The sequence below is a fragment of the Sminthopsis crassicaudata genome, chromosome 2 (assembly GCF_048593235.1).
Source record: "Sminthopsis crassicaudata isolate SCR6 chromosome 2, ASM4859323v1, whole genome shotgun sequence".
Taxonomy (NCBI): Eukaryota; Metazoa; Chordata; class Mammalia; order Dasyuromorphia; family Dasyuridae; genus Sminthopsis; species Sminthopsis crassicaudata.
In genome coordinates this window covers 484,829,737-484,841,452 of record NC_133618.1, presented here as the reverse complement: position 1 = coordinate 484,841,452, position 11,716 = coordinate 484,829,737, and the positions used below count along the sequence as shown (strand labels likewise).

The 11,716-nt window shown below is 32.6% G+C and overlaps 1 protein-coding gene across 3 annotated transcripts; it reads right to left on the bottom strand.

The window, feature by feature from the left end:
• Positions 1 to 301: 301 nt before the first annotated feature.
• Positions 302 to 10,823, bottom strand: CNEP1R1 (CTD nuclear envelope phosphatase 1 regulatory subunit 1). 3 transcript variants are annotated; one of them, XM_074293340.1, is made up of 6 exons: positions 10,295 to 10,823; positions 8,528 to 8,599; positions 4,300 to 4,373; positions 2,648 to 2,757; positions 2,476 to 2,530; positions 302 to 1,728 (listed from the first exon to the last, which is right to left on the bottom strand). In XM_074293340.1, the coding sequence occupies exons 1-6, from the start codon at positions 10,335 to 10,337 to the stop codon at positions 1,687 to 1,689; spliced, it is 396 nt and encodes a 131-aa protein (XP_074149441.1). In that variant the 5' UTR covers positions 10,338 to 10,823; the 3' UTR covers positions 302 to 1,686. The 3 variants fall into 3 exon arrangements, with proteins under 3 accessions (XP_074149441.1, XP_074149442.1, XP_074149443.1); XM_074293341.1 differs by lacking the exon at positions 10,295 to 10,823 and adding an exon at positions 10,079 to 10,288; XM_074293342.1 differs by lacking the exon at positions 10,295 to 10,823 and adding an exon at positions 9,701 to 10,240.
• Positions 10,824 to 11,716: the final 893 nt, after the last annotated feature.

The window sequence follows — 11,716 nt, the reverse complement described above, 5'->3', positions numbered from 1 at the left end:
TTAAAAGTGTTTGGGATTCAGTTCCCTCATATGTAAATTGATGGTTTTAAATTACATAATCTAAAAATTCTCATCTAACCCTAACATTCCATACATTTTAAAAATAATCTATATAAAAAAGAGGGAATAATAAATTCCAATTTTCCTTATTAAGAGCAAATTTAAGATTAAAAATGAGAATTGCTTGATTAGCGAGTTCAAGTAAAGTATGTAACTAATAAATGCTCTGACAAACTGTTTTCATATTTTAAAATCTATTCATAAAGATTTGTAATACAAGGAAAACCCAACAGAATATTCATTTACATATATATAAAGTGTTTAATTTTTATGCACATATTTACCTACAATATTTACAGAAAATAAAACAATATAGAAACATGAGAATAGACAACATCCTCTCAGACTTCTTAGGAGCTGAGGGTTTTATTGCTGTAGTTCAATCAAAGAATAACATTTTATACACATAAAAGCTGGGAGATTAATTTTAAACTGAATGGCAGCCTTATTAAAGCATTTTTTAAAAAACTAAATTTTTGCTGTAATTTCAGGTATTTTGTTAATTGAAATTAAAAGGATGCTTATGAAAGAATTTAAACCTTTTCAAAACCTTCTCATAATTACAAATAAAAAGGCACCACCAGAATGTTAAAATATTTATAGCAATCCCAGTAATTTAATTTTATGGGCTATTATAGTACATGTGGCTATTGTGCATACATGGTATGTCATTAACACTTACTCTCTAAGTAGTGAGAATTGTAGACTATTTTGTGGCACTGTTAACATATTACCTTTTCAGATGGGGGAATATGATCATAAATTACACATCTGCAATACTAGTGTAATGTTATGACTACCACAGCATAAAATCCAATTATCTAAAACAATACAACTACTGAATTCCAAAACACTACATAATTTGTAACTGAATTTTCGTATTCAGAAACCTGTGAAGTGTTCTTACGAGTACTTTAAAAACATATTTATAAAGTATACTGAACAATAAATGAAAATGTTGAACCTGTAAGTAAAACCACAATAGTGGCTAAAATTCTGTATACAGTTTAACAAAAAATGTATCTCAAAATATCTGTAATTTCTTACAACATAATGGAGATGAATTTTTCTTCAACCTAAGTTCAATTTGATGGGATTTTTAATCTACTTTCCTACAAGACCATTTAAAGAATAAGTTGGGAGAACAAATGATACAGCCATATGTGGTAACTATTAATAAAAAAGCTGTGGGAATGGCAAGTAGGTGTTCCTTAAATACTGGTGCAGAAGAACAAAGGTCCATACAACATGTTTTCTCTTTGCTTAACATTGGCATTGATTTGCTATTTACAGTAGTTTGCAAAAATACATTATAAAAACTGAATGAGGTTCTGTCTCTAAGCGTTAACTTAGTAACCAAGATACATACTTCATCTGCAATTACTCTTGCAGAAAATGAAGTACTAAAGTGACACTAATACTGAAATATAGGTAATCAAAAAGTACCAAAAGCACTGATAACATGAGAAATCATCAAGACGGTCTGGATTAATATTGCACACTTCTTGTCAGTTGTTGCTAAGACTTTCATATAAATAACTGTAAAAGGAATCCTGTATGGCTTTTCGCTGCATCACTTATTTGAAGAAAGGCTGTTTCAGGTCCCATGATAATGTATAGAGATCGTCATTGAACATGAGGCCTAGGTTTCAAAATAAGCTTTCCTGTCTGGGGAAAAAAAGAAAAGAGGGTAACTTTATACATGTTTAAAAAAAATTCTAATATCTTTAGTTATTCATGACCTAGAAATAAATTTTGCATTCAATCACAAGGTTTCTTTTATTTTTTTTCCAAAAATGGCTTTTCTTTTTGATGACTAACTGGAAAATCAATGATCCATTAAATGAAATAAATAATTGTTGTAAATAGTGAGTAATATTTTATGTCAAAACTATGTAAAAAAATTTTCAGAACATAAGTAAAGCTGTACATTTGACCTAAATTTCTACCACACTGGAAATAGAAGTTTTGAATATTTGAAGATATATAGGCATTTTGCATTTTTCACTTTACAATAAATTATCACAGAGGCAATATTTTAAAAGAAACAAAATAAACATACTTGTATTCCTAGAATTTGCCTGTAAATCTTTTTTCCCTTTCCCATTACACAGAAATAAAATTAATGCTAAGCTATAAAATGAACAGTTGCTGAATTACTATTATAAATATACCATCCCAAACATGAATCCCAAGATGAAGTTGCTATCAATTGTATGTGTCAAATTCAAAGGACTCTTATCTACTCCTAGAGAGAGAACTAACAAACTTTTAACTTCTTGAGACTGAAGCATTTTTTTTTTTAATTTTGTTTTTCTGGCATCCCCCTTCCCAAAAATATATATACAATGGAAATATGTTTTGCATGAAAAAAGTTTATTTCACATATGACATTCAAGTAAAAAAATTACTTACATCATCACAAGACATATTATATTCTGCTAACACAGTTCGACATCGGGCTGCTATACTGCATATATGTAGTCAAAGGAAAATAGCATTACTTAGAGAAAATTAAAAAACAATGTCAGGCAGAAGTATTTTAATAGTGATTCCAGAATAAAACTCAGCCACATTTAAAGGATACATTGATGGTGCTACCACTCTCTTGTGTATTCCAGCAAAGAACAACCCTATTAGAGTGATACAGCTGATTGTGAAAAATGGATGATTCCATAAAGATGTAAAGAAGGATACCTATATCAAAAAAGCTTTAATTATTTTCAAAATTATATTTTTATTATTTAAACTATACTCTTACCTATATATTCCTTTTAGTCTTTTTATCTTCTAAGCTAACAAAGTTAATTAAAATAATCCTAGTTTCCTTTATTGTTATGTTGTCTAAAGATTTAGTGAATCGTTCAAAATGTATCACCATTTTATCCTTATAATTCACTATGACACCAAAATCAGTGTAATCACTAAACCCACTTAATTAGTATTTAAAAAATACTTATATTTATCTAGTACTAAATAGAAGGGCAAAATATGGAGCCTACTTACAAGAGCTTAAAATTTATATGGTAAGATTAAACTAACAAGAAACAAATTGGGTAAGCAATATAACACTATATATAAGTAAGTGCTAAATCAAGTCACATAACTGTGATATAGTAATTCAGAGAAGAGGGAAACCAATAATATGGATTTCAGCGAAGAGGTAGATTTTGTGTGTAAACTGAAAAACAGATTGCATTTAGATGATTAGAAAAATCATTTCAATGTAAAGGCATAGAATCATAAATTTTGAAAAATTTGAAAAAAAAAATGGAAGGGATTTTAATTCAGCTTTCTCATTTCATAGATGAAGAATTGAATCCGTAAAATATTAAGTGCCTTGCCCAGGTAACACAGGCTTCAAGTAACAGAGATTTCTGAACCCAGATCCTTTGATTTTAGGCCAGCACTCTTTCCACTGTTTACCTAATATGTTAATGAGATATTGAGGGATTAGCCTTACTGGAGAAGATGGTTCATATTAAAGAATGGTAGAAAGTGATATTATTGCTAGACCTACCAAAGGTTTATATTAAAACATAGGCCCAGTTCTAATTGTCTAGCAGTTTTTCTTTTTAATGTCTCTATCCCAAATGGTATAATTATTAACCCTACATATTAAGTAAACTCTTAGATTATATAAGTTCTATGATTTTAATTATGAAAAATTATAACTACCACTAAATTTTCCTTTTATATTGATTAAAAGATCCATAGATGGCCTTTTTAAGAGGGAAAAAAACAGAAATTTTTAAAATTTTTTAAATTGTGAAAATAAAAACTCTTGTAAGTAAGCTGCTAATGAACAACAAATAAAACACTGTCACTAAACTTGCAGGTTCTAAGTTCTGAGCAAAAAGTTTTATATCATGCAAAAGCATAGATAAAAATACCATAATTTGCTTGTCCTTGCAAAAATTGCTACCAACTATTTTGCTTTTGGTAAATGAATAAAAAGAGTAATTTTCATTAGTGTTATGCATTTTTCTTTAAAAAATCCAAATTATGGTTTTACACACATATATTGTATCTAGGTTATCTTATAACACATTTAATATGTATGGGATTGCCTGTCATCTAGGGGAGGGAGGGGAAAATTTGGAAAAATGAATACAAGGGAAAATGTTGTAAAAAAAAATTACTCATGCATATGTACTGTCAAAAAAATTATAATTATAAAGTTAATTTTAAAAAATCATTCATATTAAAGTAAAAAAAAAAAATCCAAATTAATTCTACCTTTTGTGTCTCTGGATCTATCAACCAATTCCAGGCACCAGTAGCTGTACAGACAGACACCACTATAAGAATCACTGATGAAAGATAAAAACTAAATTAGCAAACAAATACACTTATTAAATACCAGTTAAAGCAATGCTTATTAAAATGAGAGTTGTAGTAAACAGTACTGAGTGCATTAAACCAGAAAAGAGTAACCTATGTTCTAACTTGTCATATCATATAGCCTTAAAAAACTCAACTTTCACTGTGAACTTCCAATACTCAAGTGAAGGTACAGAGGTGCCATTCTGACTTGGGTTTAATGGACTTAAGAAAAGCTTAAAAATAAGAAAAAAAAAAAATCATGTAACTATGACATGAAAACATAGATTGAATCCAGAAATAAAACAAAACTATCAAACCTGAGAGTTCCTCAAGAACTACTTTTAAAAGATTTTTCCTTCTTAATAAATATAGATGAATCGGTTAAAAAAAAAAAAAAGTCAACTAAAGATCAGCATTTTCTTCAAGAAACTTAGTGGATATATGGAATATAAATTATAGGTAGGAAAAAAAAACAATACTTCTGTGAAAGCAAGATTCTCAGAGTTTTAAGTATGCCTATTCTGGAAATCCTAAAAAATCAAAATAACAATTCTACCATAATAAAAATTTCACATTTTTTTTTTAATTAAGGAAAACACATAATAGAGAATATATAACTATTTATTCTATTTGAAAAGGCACATTCAGACTTTAAAAAAGAATGAAATCAAGCTTATATTATCAGAATATGAGACAAAATTCAAATTAATTATATATATATTTTTGGCTATCTTACATTTGGGGGACAAATTAAAAGATAATTTATCTATTTTAGAGATGTGATCATTTTAAATTAATTCCAGAGGATATTAAATTTTTTTTCTAAATCTATAATATACATTTATATAGTTCTTTCTAGCTTTTCAAAATGTTTTTGTATATATCATCTCATTTCAGTAGCAATTTAATATAAGTGATATTTATAATTAATTGTAACAATGTATAATTTTGAATCTTCAAAGATTAAAAATTATGTTCATTTTGCTAAACTTAAGAAAACATACTGAATTAAGTTTTAAAAGATTTTTCTTTAATAGTTAAAACAAAATGAATTTTCAGGTTAAACTTGTTAGCCAATTAGCCAAAATGTTCAAAAATAAATAATCTTCCTTTTCCCCCCATTTTCTTTTCTTTCTCTTTTTTTTTACTATATGGTATTAGTCAGTACATATATAGAGAGCTATTTTAACAATGTCTCATAAAATAAAGACTAAAATCTTGGTCACCATATTTTTTTTGTTTGTTTGTTTTTTAGTTTTTTTTTGGTGAGGCATTTGGGTTAAGTGACTTGCCTGGTGTTACACAGCTAGGAAATGTTAAGTGTCTGAGGATAGATTTGAACTCAAGTCCTTCTAATTTCAGGGCTGGTGCTCTATTCGACGTATCACCAGCTGCCCTACCAGGTTTGTTTTTTTTAAAGGAGTAGTCAGATACATGAATCAATGCTAAGTGAACAGAACCAAGAAAATACTGTACACAGCAACAAAATTATACATTGATCAAGTATGATGTATTTGGCTCTTCTCAAACAAGGTGATTCAGGGCAATTATAGACCTGTGATGGGAAGAGCTATCTCTTCAGCATCCAGAGAGAACTATGGAAACTGAATGAATGTGGATTAAAGCATAATATTTTCACCTTTTTTTTTTTTTTTAAACTATTTGTTTGCTTGGTTTTTTTTTCCTCTTTAGATCTGATGTTTCTTGCACAGCATGATGAATATAGAAATATGTTTAGAAGAATTGCTCATGTTTATTGCTTGCTATCTAGGGGAGGGCAGCAGAAAGAGAAAAAACTTGGGAACACAAGGTTTGGTAAATATGAATGTTGAAAACTATCTTTGCATGCATTTTGAAAAATAAGAAAGCTATTAATTTAAAAAAGTAGTTATGATCAAGTTCTCTCAATATTCAACAAAACTGATTTGAAAGCAAACATTTTAAAAAGGAGAAAGATTGAGAAATGACAAAGCTATAAACCCATTAAAAAATGCTCTAATTACACAGATGTATTTAGTAGTGTGGGGAAAATCACGTGTTCATATGCAATTATATGTATAGTATTTGGTATTTGGATGTTATTGACTTCTGAGGTATAATGTAGGAGCCATTCATGAATTCATTTAACAAGTATTCATTATGTCCCTACTATGTTCAGAACATTAAGCATCTCCTGTGACAGATATTAAGATGCAAATTTATATAAGAAATCCTCGTGGAGTTCATGCCCTTATGGAACTTACAATCTAGTAGTTGGATAAGGCTATAAGGAAAACTGTAACAGTTTTTGATAAACAAGAACCATCTCAAAACAAAGTGCTATAGTTGGCTTTGGGTTCAGATTTTAAAAGGTTGGAATTCAACAGATGATGAAAAGCAGAGAAGACATTCTAGAAATAGGAAATAGCATGAAGAAAAAGTTATAGATGGGGTAGAATATAGGGCATGTTCAGGGGAGACAGAATTTTGGTCTGTTTAGTGCCTCATAGATATTAAGACAAAATAGCATAGAATTGTAGAGATTCTTGACTGCCAGGCAAAGTAGAATGAAGCCACTGAAAATTGCTGGTCTTTTATGTAATTGACCAGATTGGGGGAGAGAGGGAAAGAGGGCGAAGAGAAAAGGCAAAAGGAGAGATTAAAAAGGTAGGAGAAACAAAAGAGACAGATATCTTGAAAGTAACCAGAAAGTATCCAATAGGGTGGAGATGTTTGATGTCAGAAACTCCAGAGGTCAAAAGGTCATGAGAATGAGAGGGTCACTGGATATGTTAGTTAAATTCCATTACTGGTAACCTCTGAGAGAACTGTTTCAGTATCACATCTGGGAAAGAAGGCTGATTGCAAGGGGTTAAAATGTAATATAACATTATATTAGAACATAAGTTCATTAAGAGTTGGAACTATCTATTTCACTGTTTATACAAGTAACCTCAATGCCTTGCAGATAATATTTGCTTAACAAATATTTATTGATTATTAAAGGGAAAGAGAATAAATTAAATAATGAGGTCATGGAGGTACATGCAGATAAGTTTTTAAAAATTTAGTAATAAATTAGAGAGGAGTGATTATTATAGCTGGACATTTTTTTTTTTTAAGATTATAATGATTTAAACATTATCTATAGGCTAGTATCAAAGTAGAGAATAAAGATGCATGAGAAGTGTTAATTGCTGGACCAAAGTCTCAAAGAAGTGGGATGATATAGGATCAAGGGCCTTCTTGAATAGTTGTGATAACCTTTTCTCTTGTGACTTCAGTAAAGCTTGGGGGTGATGATACTACAATCTGTGAAGAATAGAAGAGAGCTAAAAAGAGCTTATGTTGAATGATTCTTCATGAATTCATTAGGCAGAAGAGAAAAATGTTTAATTACTATGAGAAATGAAATTAATAAAGATGTTGAAGGATTAGAAAGCATTAACAATCTAAGAAACAAGTTATATTAATATTCAGAACACGTATAGAACAGACTAAATGTTGACATTTATCTGTTATCACATTTTTAAGAAAAATCTTTACATTTCTACAGAAAACTGTATTTTGAACTAAATTTTGTACCATGCCTAGAGTACAGGACATCCTAATGAAAATGACAGAGGATTTGTATTTTACCTTCTAAAATGCAATAATGGGCAGCTAGATGGCATAGTGGATAAAGCACCAACCTTGGAGCCTGGAGAATCCAAGTGTAAATTTGGCCTCAGACACTTAACACTTACTGATTGTATGACTCCGGGCAAATTACTTAACCCCAATTGCCTCAAAAACAAACTAAATTGTCATAATTATAGTACTATGTACTATAAAGACCACTTACTTTCTACTTCATAGTCTCTACAATGTTTCTTCTAATTAAAACTTTTATTATTAACTAATAATTTAGGAAACTGTCAGTAGTTTGGGACATTTTTATTACAATTATTTTAAATCAATTTAAAAACATTATAAATGTAAATATTTTAATGACAAAGATATAAACAACCTGAACAGTTGATTTTAATAGAAAAGTCAAAGTGACATCTTGCAAAATATGTATTTTCTACATAAAATTTATAACAAAGTAAATTACTGCTATAGAAAGAAAAAATATTGAATATTAATTCCTCTTCTCTTAGAAAACAATCAATTAACTTACTTCTCCAACGTCCTGTAGCAGGTTGTAAACAAGAAATATATTCAGTAAGTCTTCTCTCAAAAGCCTTGAGATCTAAGGCAAAAACATTTAAGAATACTAGTCACTGATATTGGTTTTATCTATTAAGTTGAAGTATAATTATTACAAGATGTTTACATTCAGTCAAGTTACATGTTGTTCATTACCTTAACTCTAAGCATTAATTAGTATTTCTTATTTCCATTTAACATATTGAGAAAACTGAGGCATCTGACTTACTGAAAAGCTGTATATATGTTATATATATGCTACATATTGTTATATTGAGAGTTGAACATTCAGCTGAGTTCTCTCTACTAGACTGAAAGAAAAAACTACTAAACTTGCATTTCTTTTTGGAATACTGGAAACTAAACATAATTCAAAATTAAACATTTTGCTGAATAACATATGGGGTTTTAGCAGACTTAACAGTTGTTTATAACTGATTTGAGAGACATTTTCCCTTCAATGAAAGTCACATAACCTTAAACAAGTTGGAAGGGGGCTTTCAAATTAAACTTCATAGCATTAATAGCTATACAATTAAAAAAAACAATGACTGACTCAAAGCCCTGCCATAAAGTGAATTCAGACCTGGAATTATTTACAAAGAGCTATTCCCTCAACTCGAGAGGGTGTGGATGGAGGACTGGCTTAGGATCCAATTAAGACCTGGAGTCGAGTCCTGCCTCAGATACTTCCAGCGGTGTTAAGCAAGTTAATTAGTCTCTCAAAGACCAGACAACTTTCCAGGCTATAAATTAATCAGAGTTGTTGATCTGCATCTAGGGATGGAATTTCCATAAGAAGCTTTCCCTACAGACTCCTCCCCCAAACCTGTCTATTCTTCTATTAATAAAACAGAAAAGTTGGGGCAGGTAAGTGGTGCGGAGGACAGAGCTGTGACCCTCGAACAGGGGACTTCAGATATTTACTACTGTGTAACCCTAGGCAAGCCACTTTTCCCCCACTGCCTCAAAAACATACAGAGATCTATCTATGCATCCACACACACGAAGTTACGTACACCCACCTAAGACAGTTGTTCTTTTACACTTAAAAGACGCAGCAGAGAATACTATCGGAAACACGAGTCTAAGATCTGAATTTACATAAGGTGGGTGAAATTCAAAGAGAGATGGAAGTTCTTACCACGATTAGTATCCGAAACCATAGCGAAGCAAAACTAAGAGTTGTTTATTGCTCTCAACTGGAGGAAATTAATATACACACAACCCACGAAACCAATCAGACGGCCTGACAGTCAGTCCTAACCCCTTCTTCGGAACCGAGGGGCTGGGCCGGAGCTGTCCTAGGGGCTCCTGGGAGCACTCACAGGCTTCCTCAAAGGACATGAGTCCCGCCTCACCCAACCCCGGTGGCGGCTCCGGGGCCCTGAGCTTCCTGGACACCCTGGGGGTAGGGTCTCAGTTTCCCACCTCCCCCCACTCCAATTTCCTCGGTTCGCTTAAGGAGAGCAGCTTCCGACTGGGCGGAGGTGGGCAGACACGAGCGTGCCGGCGTCCCTACCTTCCGCTTGCTCCAGCGAGTTCATGTCTGGCGGCAGCTCCAGTCACTGCCGCTTCACTGTCCGCATCCCGACCCCGGCCTCAGCCCCGCGGCGCCCCGCAACCCCTCAAGACAGCCTCGGTCCCAACCGTCCCTCACCCCCTCTTCCGAGCCCGGCTGCCCCTCGCCTACACCCAACTCTCTCATTGGGCCCCAGGACCGTACCCCCAAACTAACCTGATTTCCCATTGGCTAGGGAGAACGCTCGCCGCTGTGCCATTTTAGGGTTGGGCTCCTCCCTCTCACCCCGAAGTGAGCGAGTGTCTCCAGCAGAAGGACCTGCTCCTGCTCTGGTCTGGCTCCTCCCGCTGCACCGGTGCGGAATTGCATCCTGTCAAATGTCTTCCTATCACCATCTGGGGAATCGACTTTTCGCCCGGATGCTGGAAATTAGCTCCTTCCTAAACTTTGCTCTCGGCCTGGTTGTTTGTCTTTAGTTTCCCTTTTTTCTAGATGGCATTTTCCCAGGCACCGAGGGCACAGAACATAAAAAATGTGTACTGTTAATCACAGTGGCTCTTCTTGCTCCTCTAGGATAAAATGTAAATTACTCTTTAATTTTCCCAAGTCCTTCCCAAACTGTTCCCAAACTACCTTTTCCAACTCACACTATGCAGTCTAGCTAAAGAAGCCTTCTGATCCACAGTAGGTGATTACAATGCACTTTGGCAGAGACCATGAGTGATAGACACATCATACATGTTCCCTGCACTAAAGTCAATAATCATTTAAAAATCATTGTCACTATGAATGTAGCATTTATAACAAATACTAATCAAATACTGAGCCAAACATGAGATAAATCTCTTAAAAAAAAAAAAAAAAACAAACCTTTAGGAAAGGGACCCACATGTGCAAGAATGTTTGTGGCAGCCCTTTTTGTGGTGGCCAGAAAATGGTAACTCAGTGGATGCCCATCAATTGGAGAATGGCTGAATAAATTGTGGTATATAAATGTTATGGAATATTATTATTCTGCAAGAAATTACCAGTATCGGGATGATTTTAGAGAAACTTGGAGAGACTTATATGAACTAAATGAAGTGAGCAGAACCAGGAGACCATCATACATGGTGACAACAATACTATATGATGATCAATTCTAATGGACATGGCTCTTTCCAACAATGAGATAATTCAGATCAGTTCCAATAATCCTGTGATGAAGAGAGCCATCTACATTCAGAGAGAGGAGTATAGGGACTGAGTGTGGATCATAACATAACATTTTCACTCTTTCTGTTGTTGTTTGCTTGCATTTTGTTTTTTCTCATTTTTTTCCTTTTTTATCTGATTTTTCTTGTTCAGCATGATAATTATAGAAATATGTATAAAGAATTGCACTTGTTTAACATATATTGGATTATTTGCTATCTCAGGGAGGGAATAGAGAAAAGGGGGAAATTTTTGGAACACAAGTTTTTGTAAGGGTCAATGTTCAAAAATTATCCACGTATATGTTTTGAAAATAAAAAGCTTTAATAAAAAAAAACCCTTAAAAATGATCATTGTACAAGTTAAGGATGTGTTCAGAAGTAGGAACATGCAGTTTAATAACGTTGATTTTTTTGTTTTGCTTTGCTTTTTTTCCTCAACAGT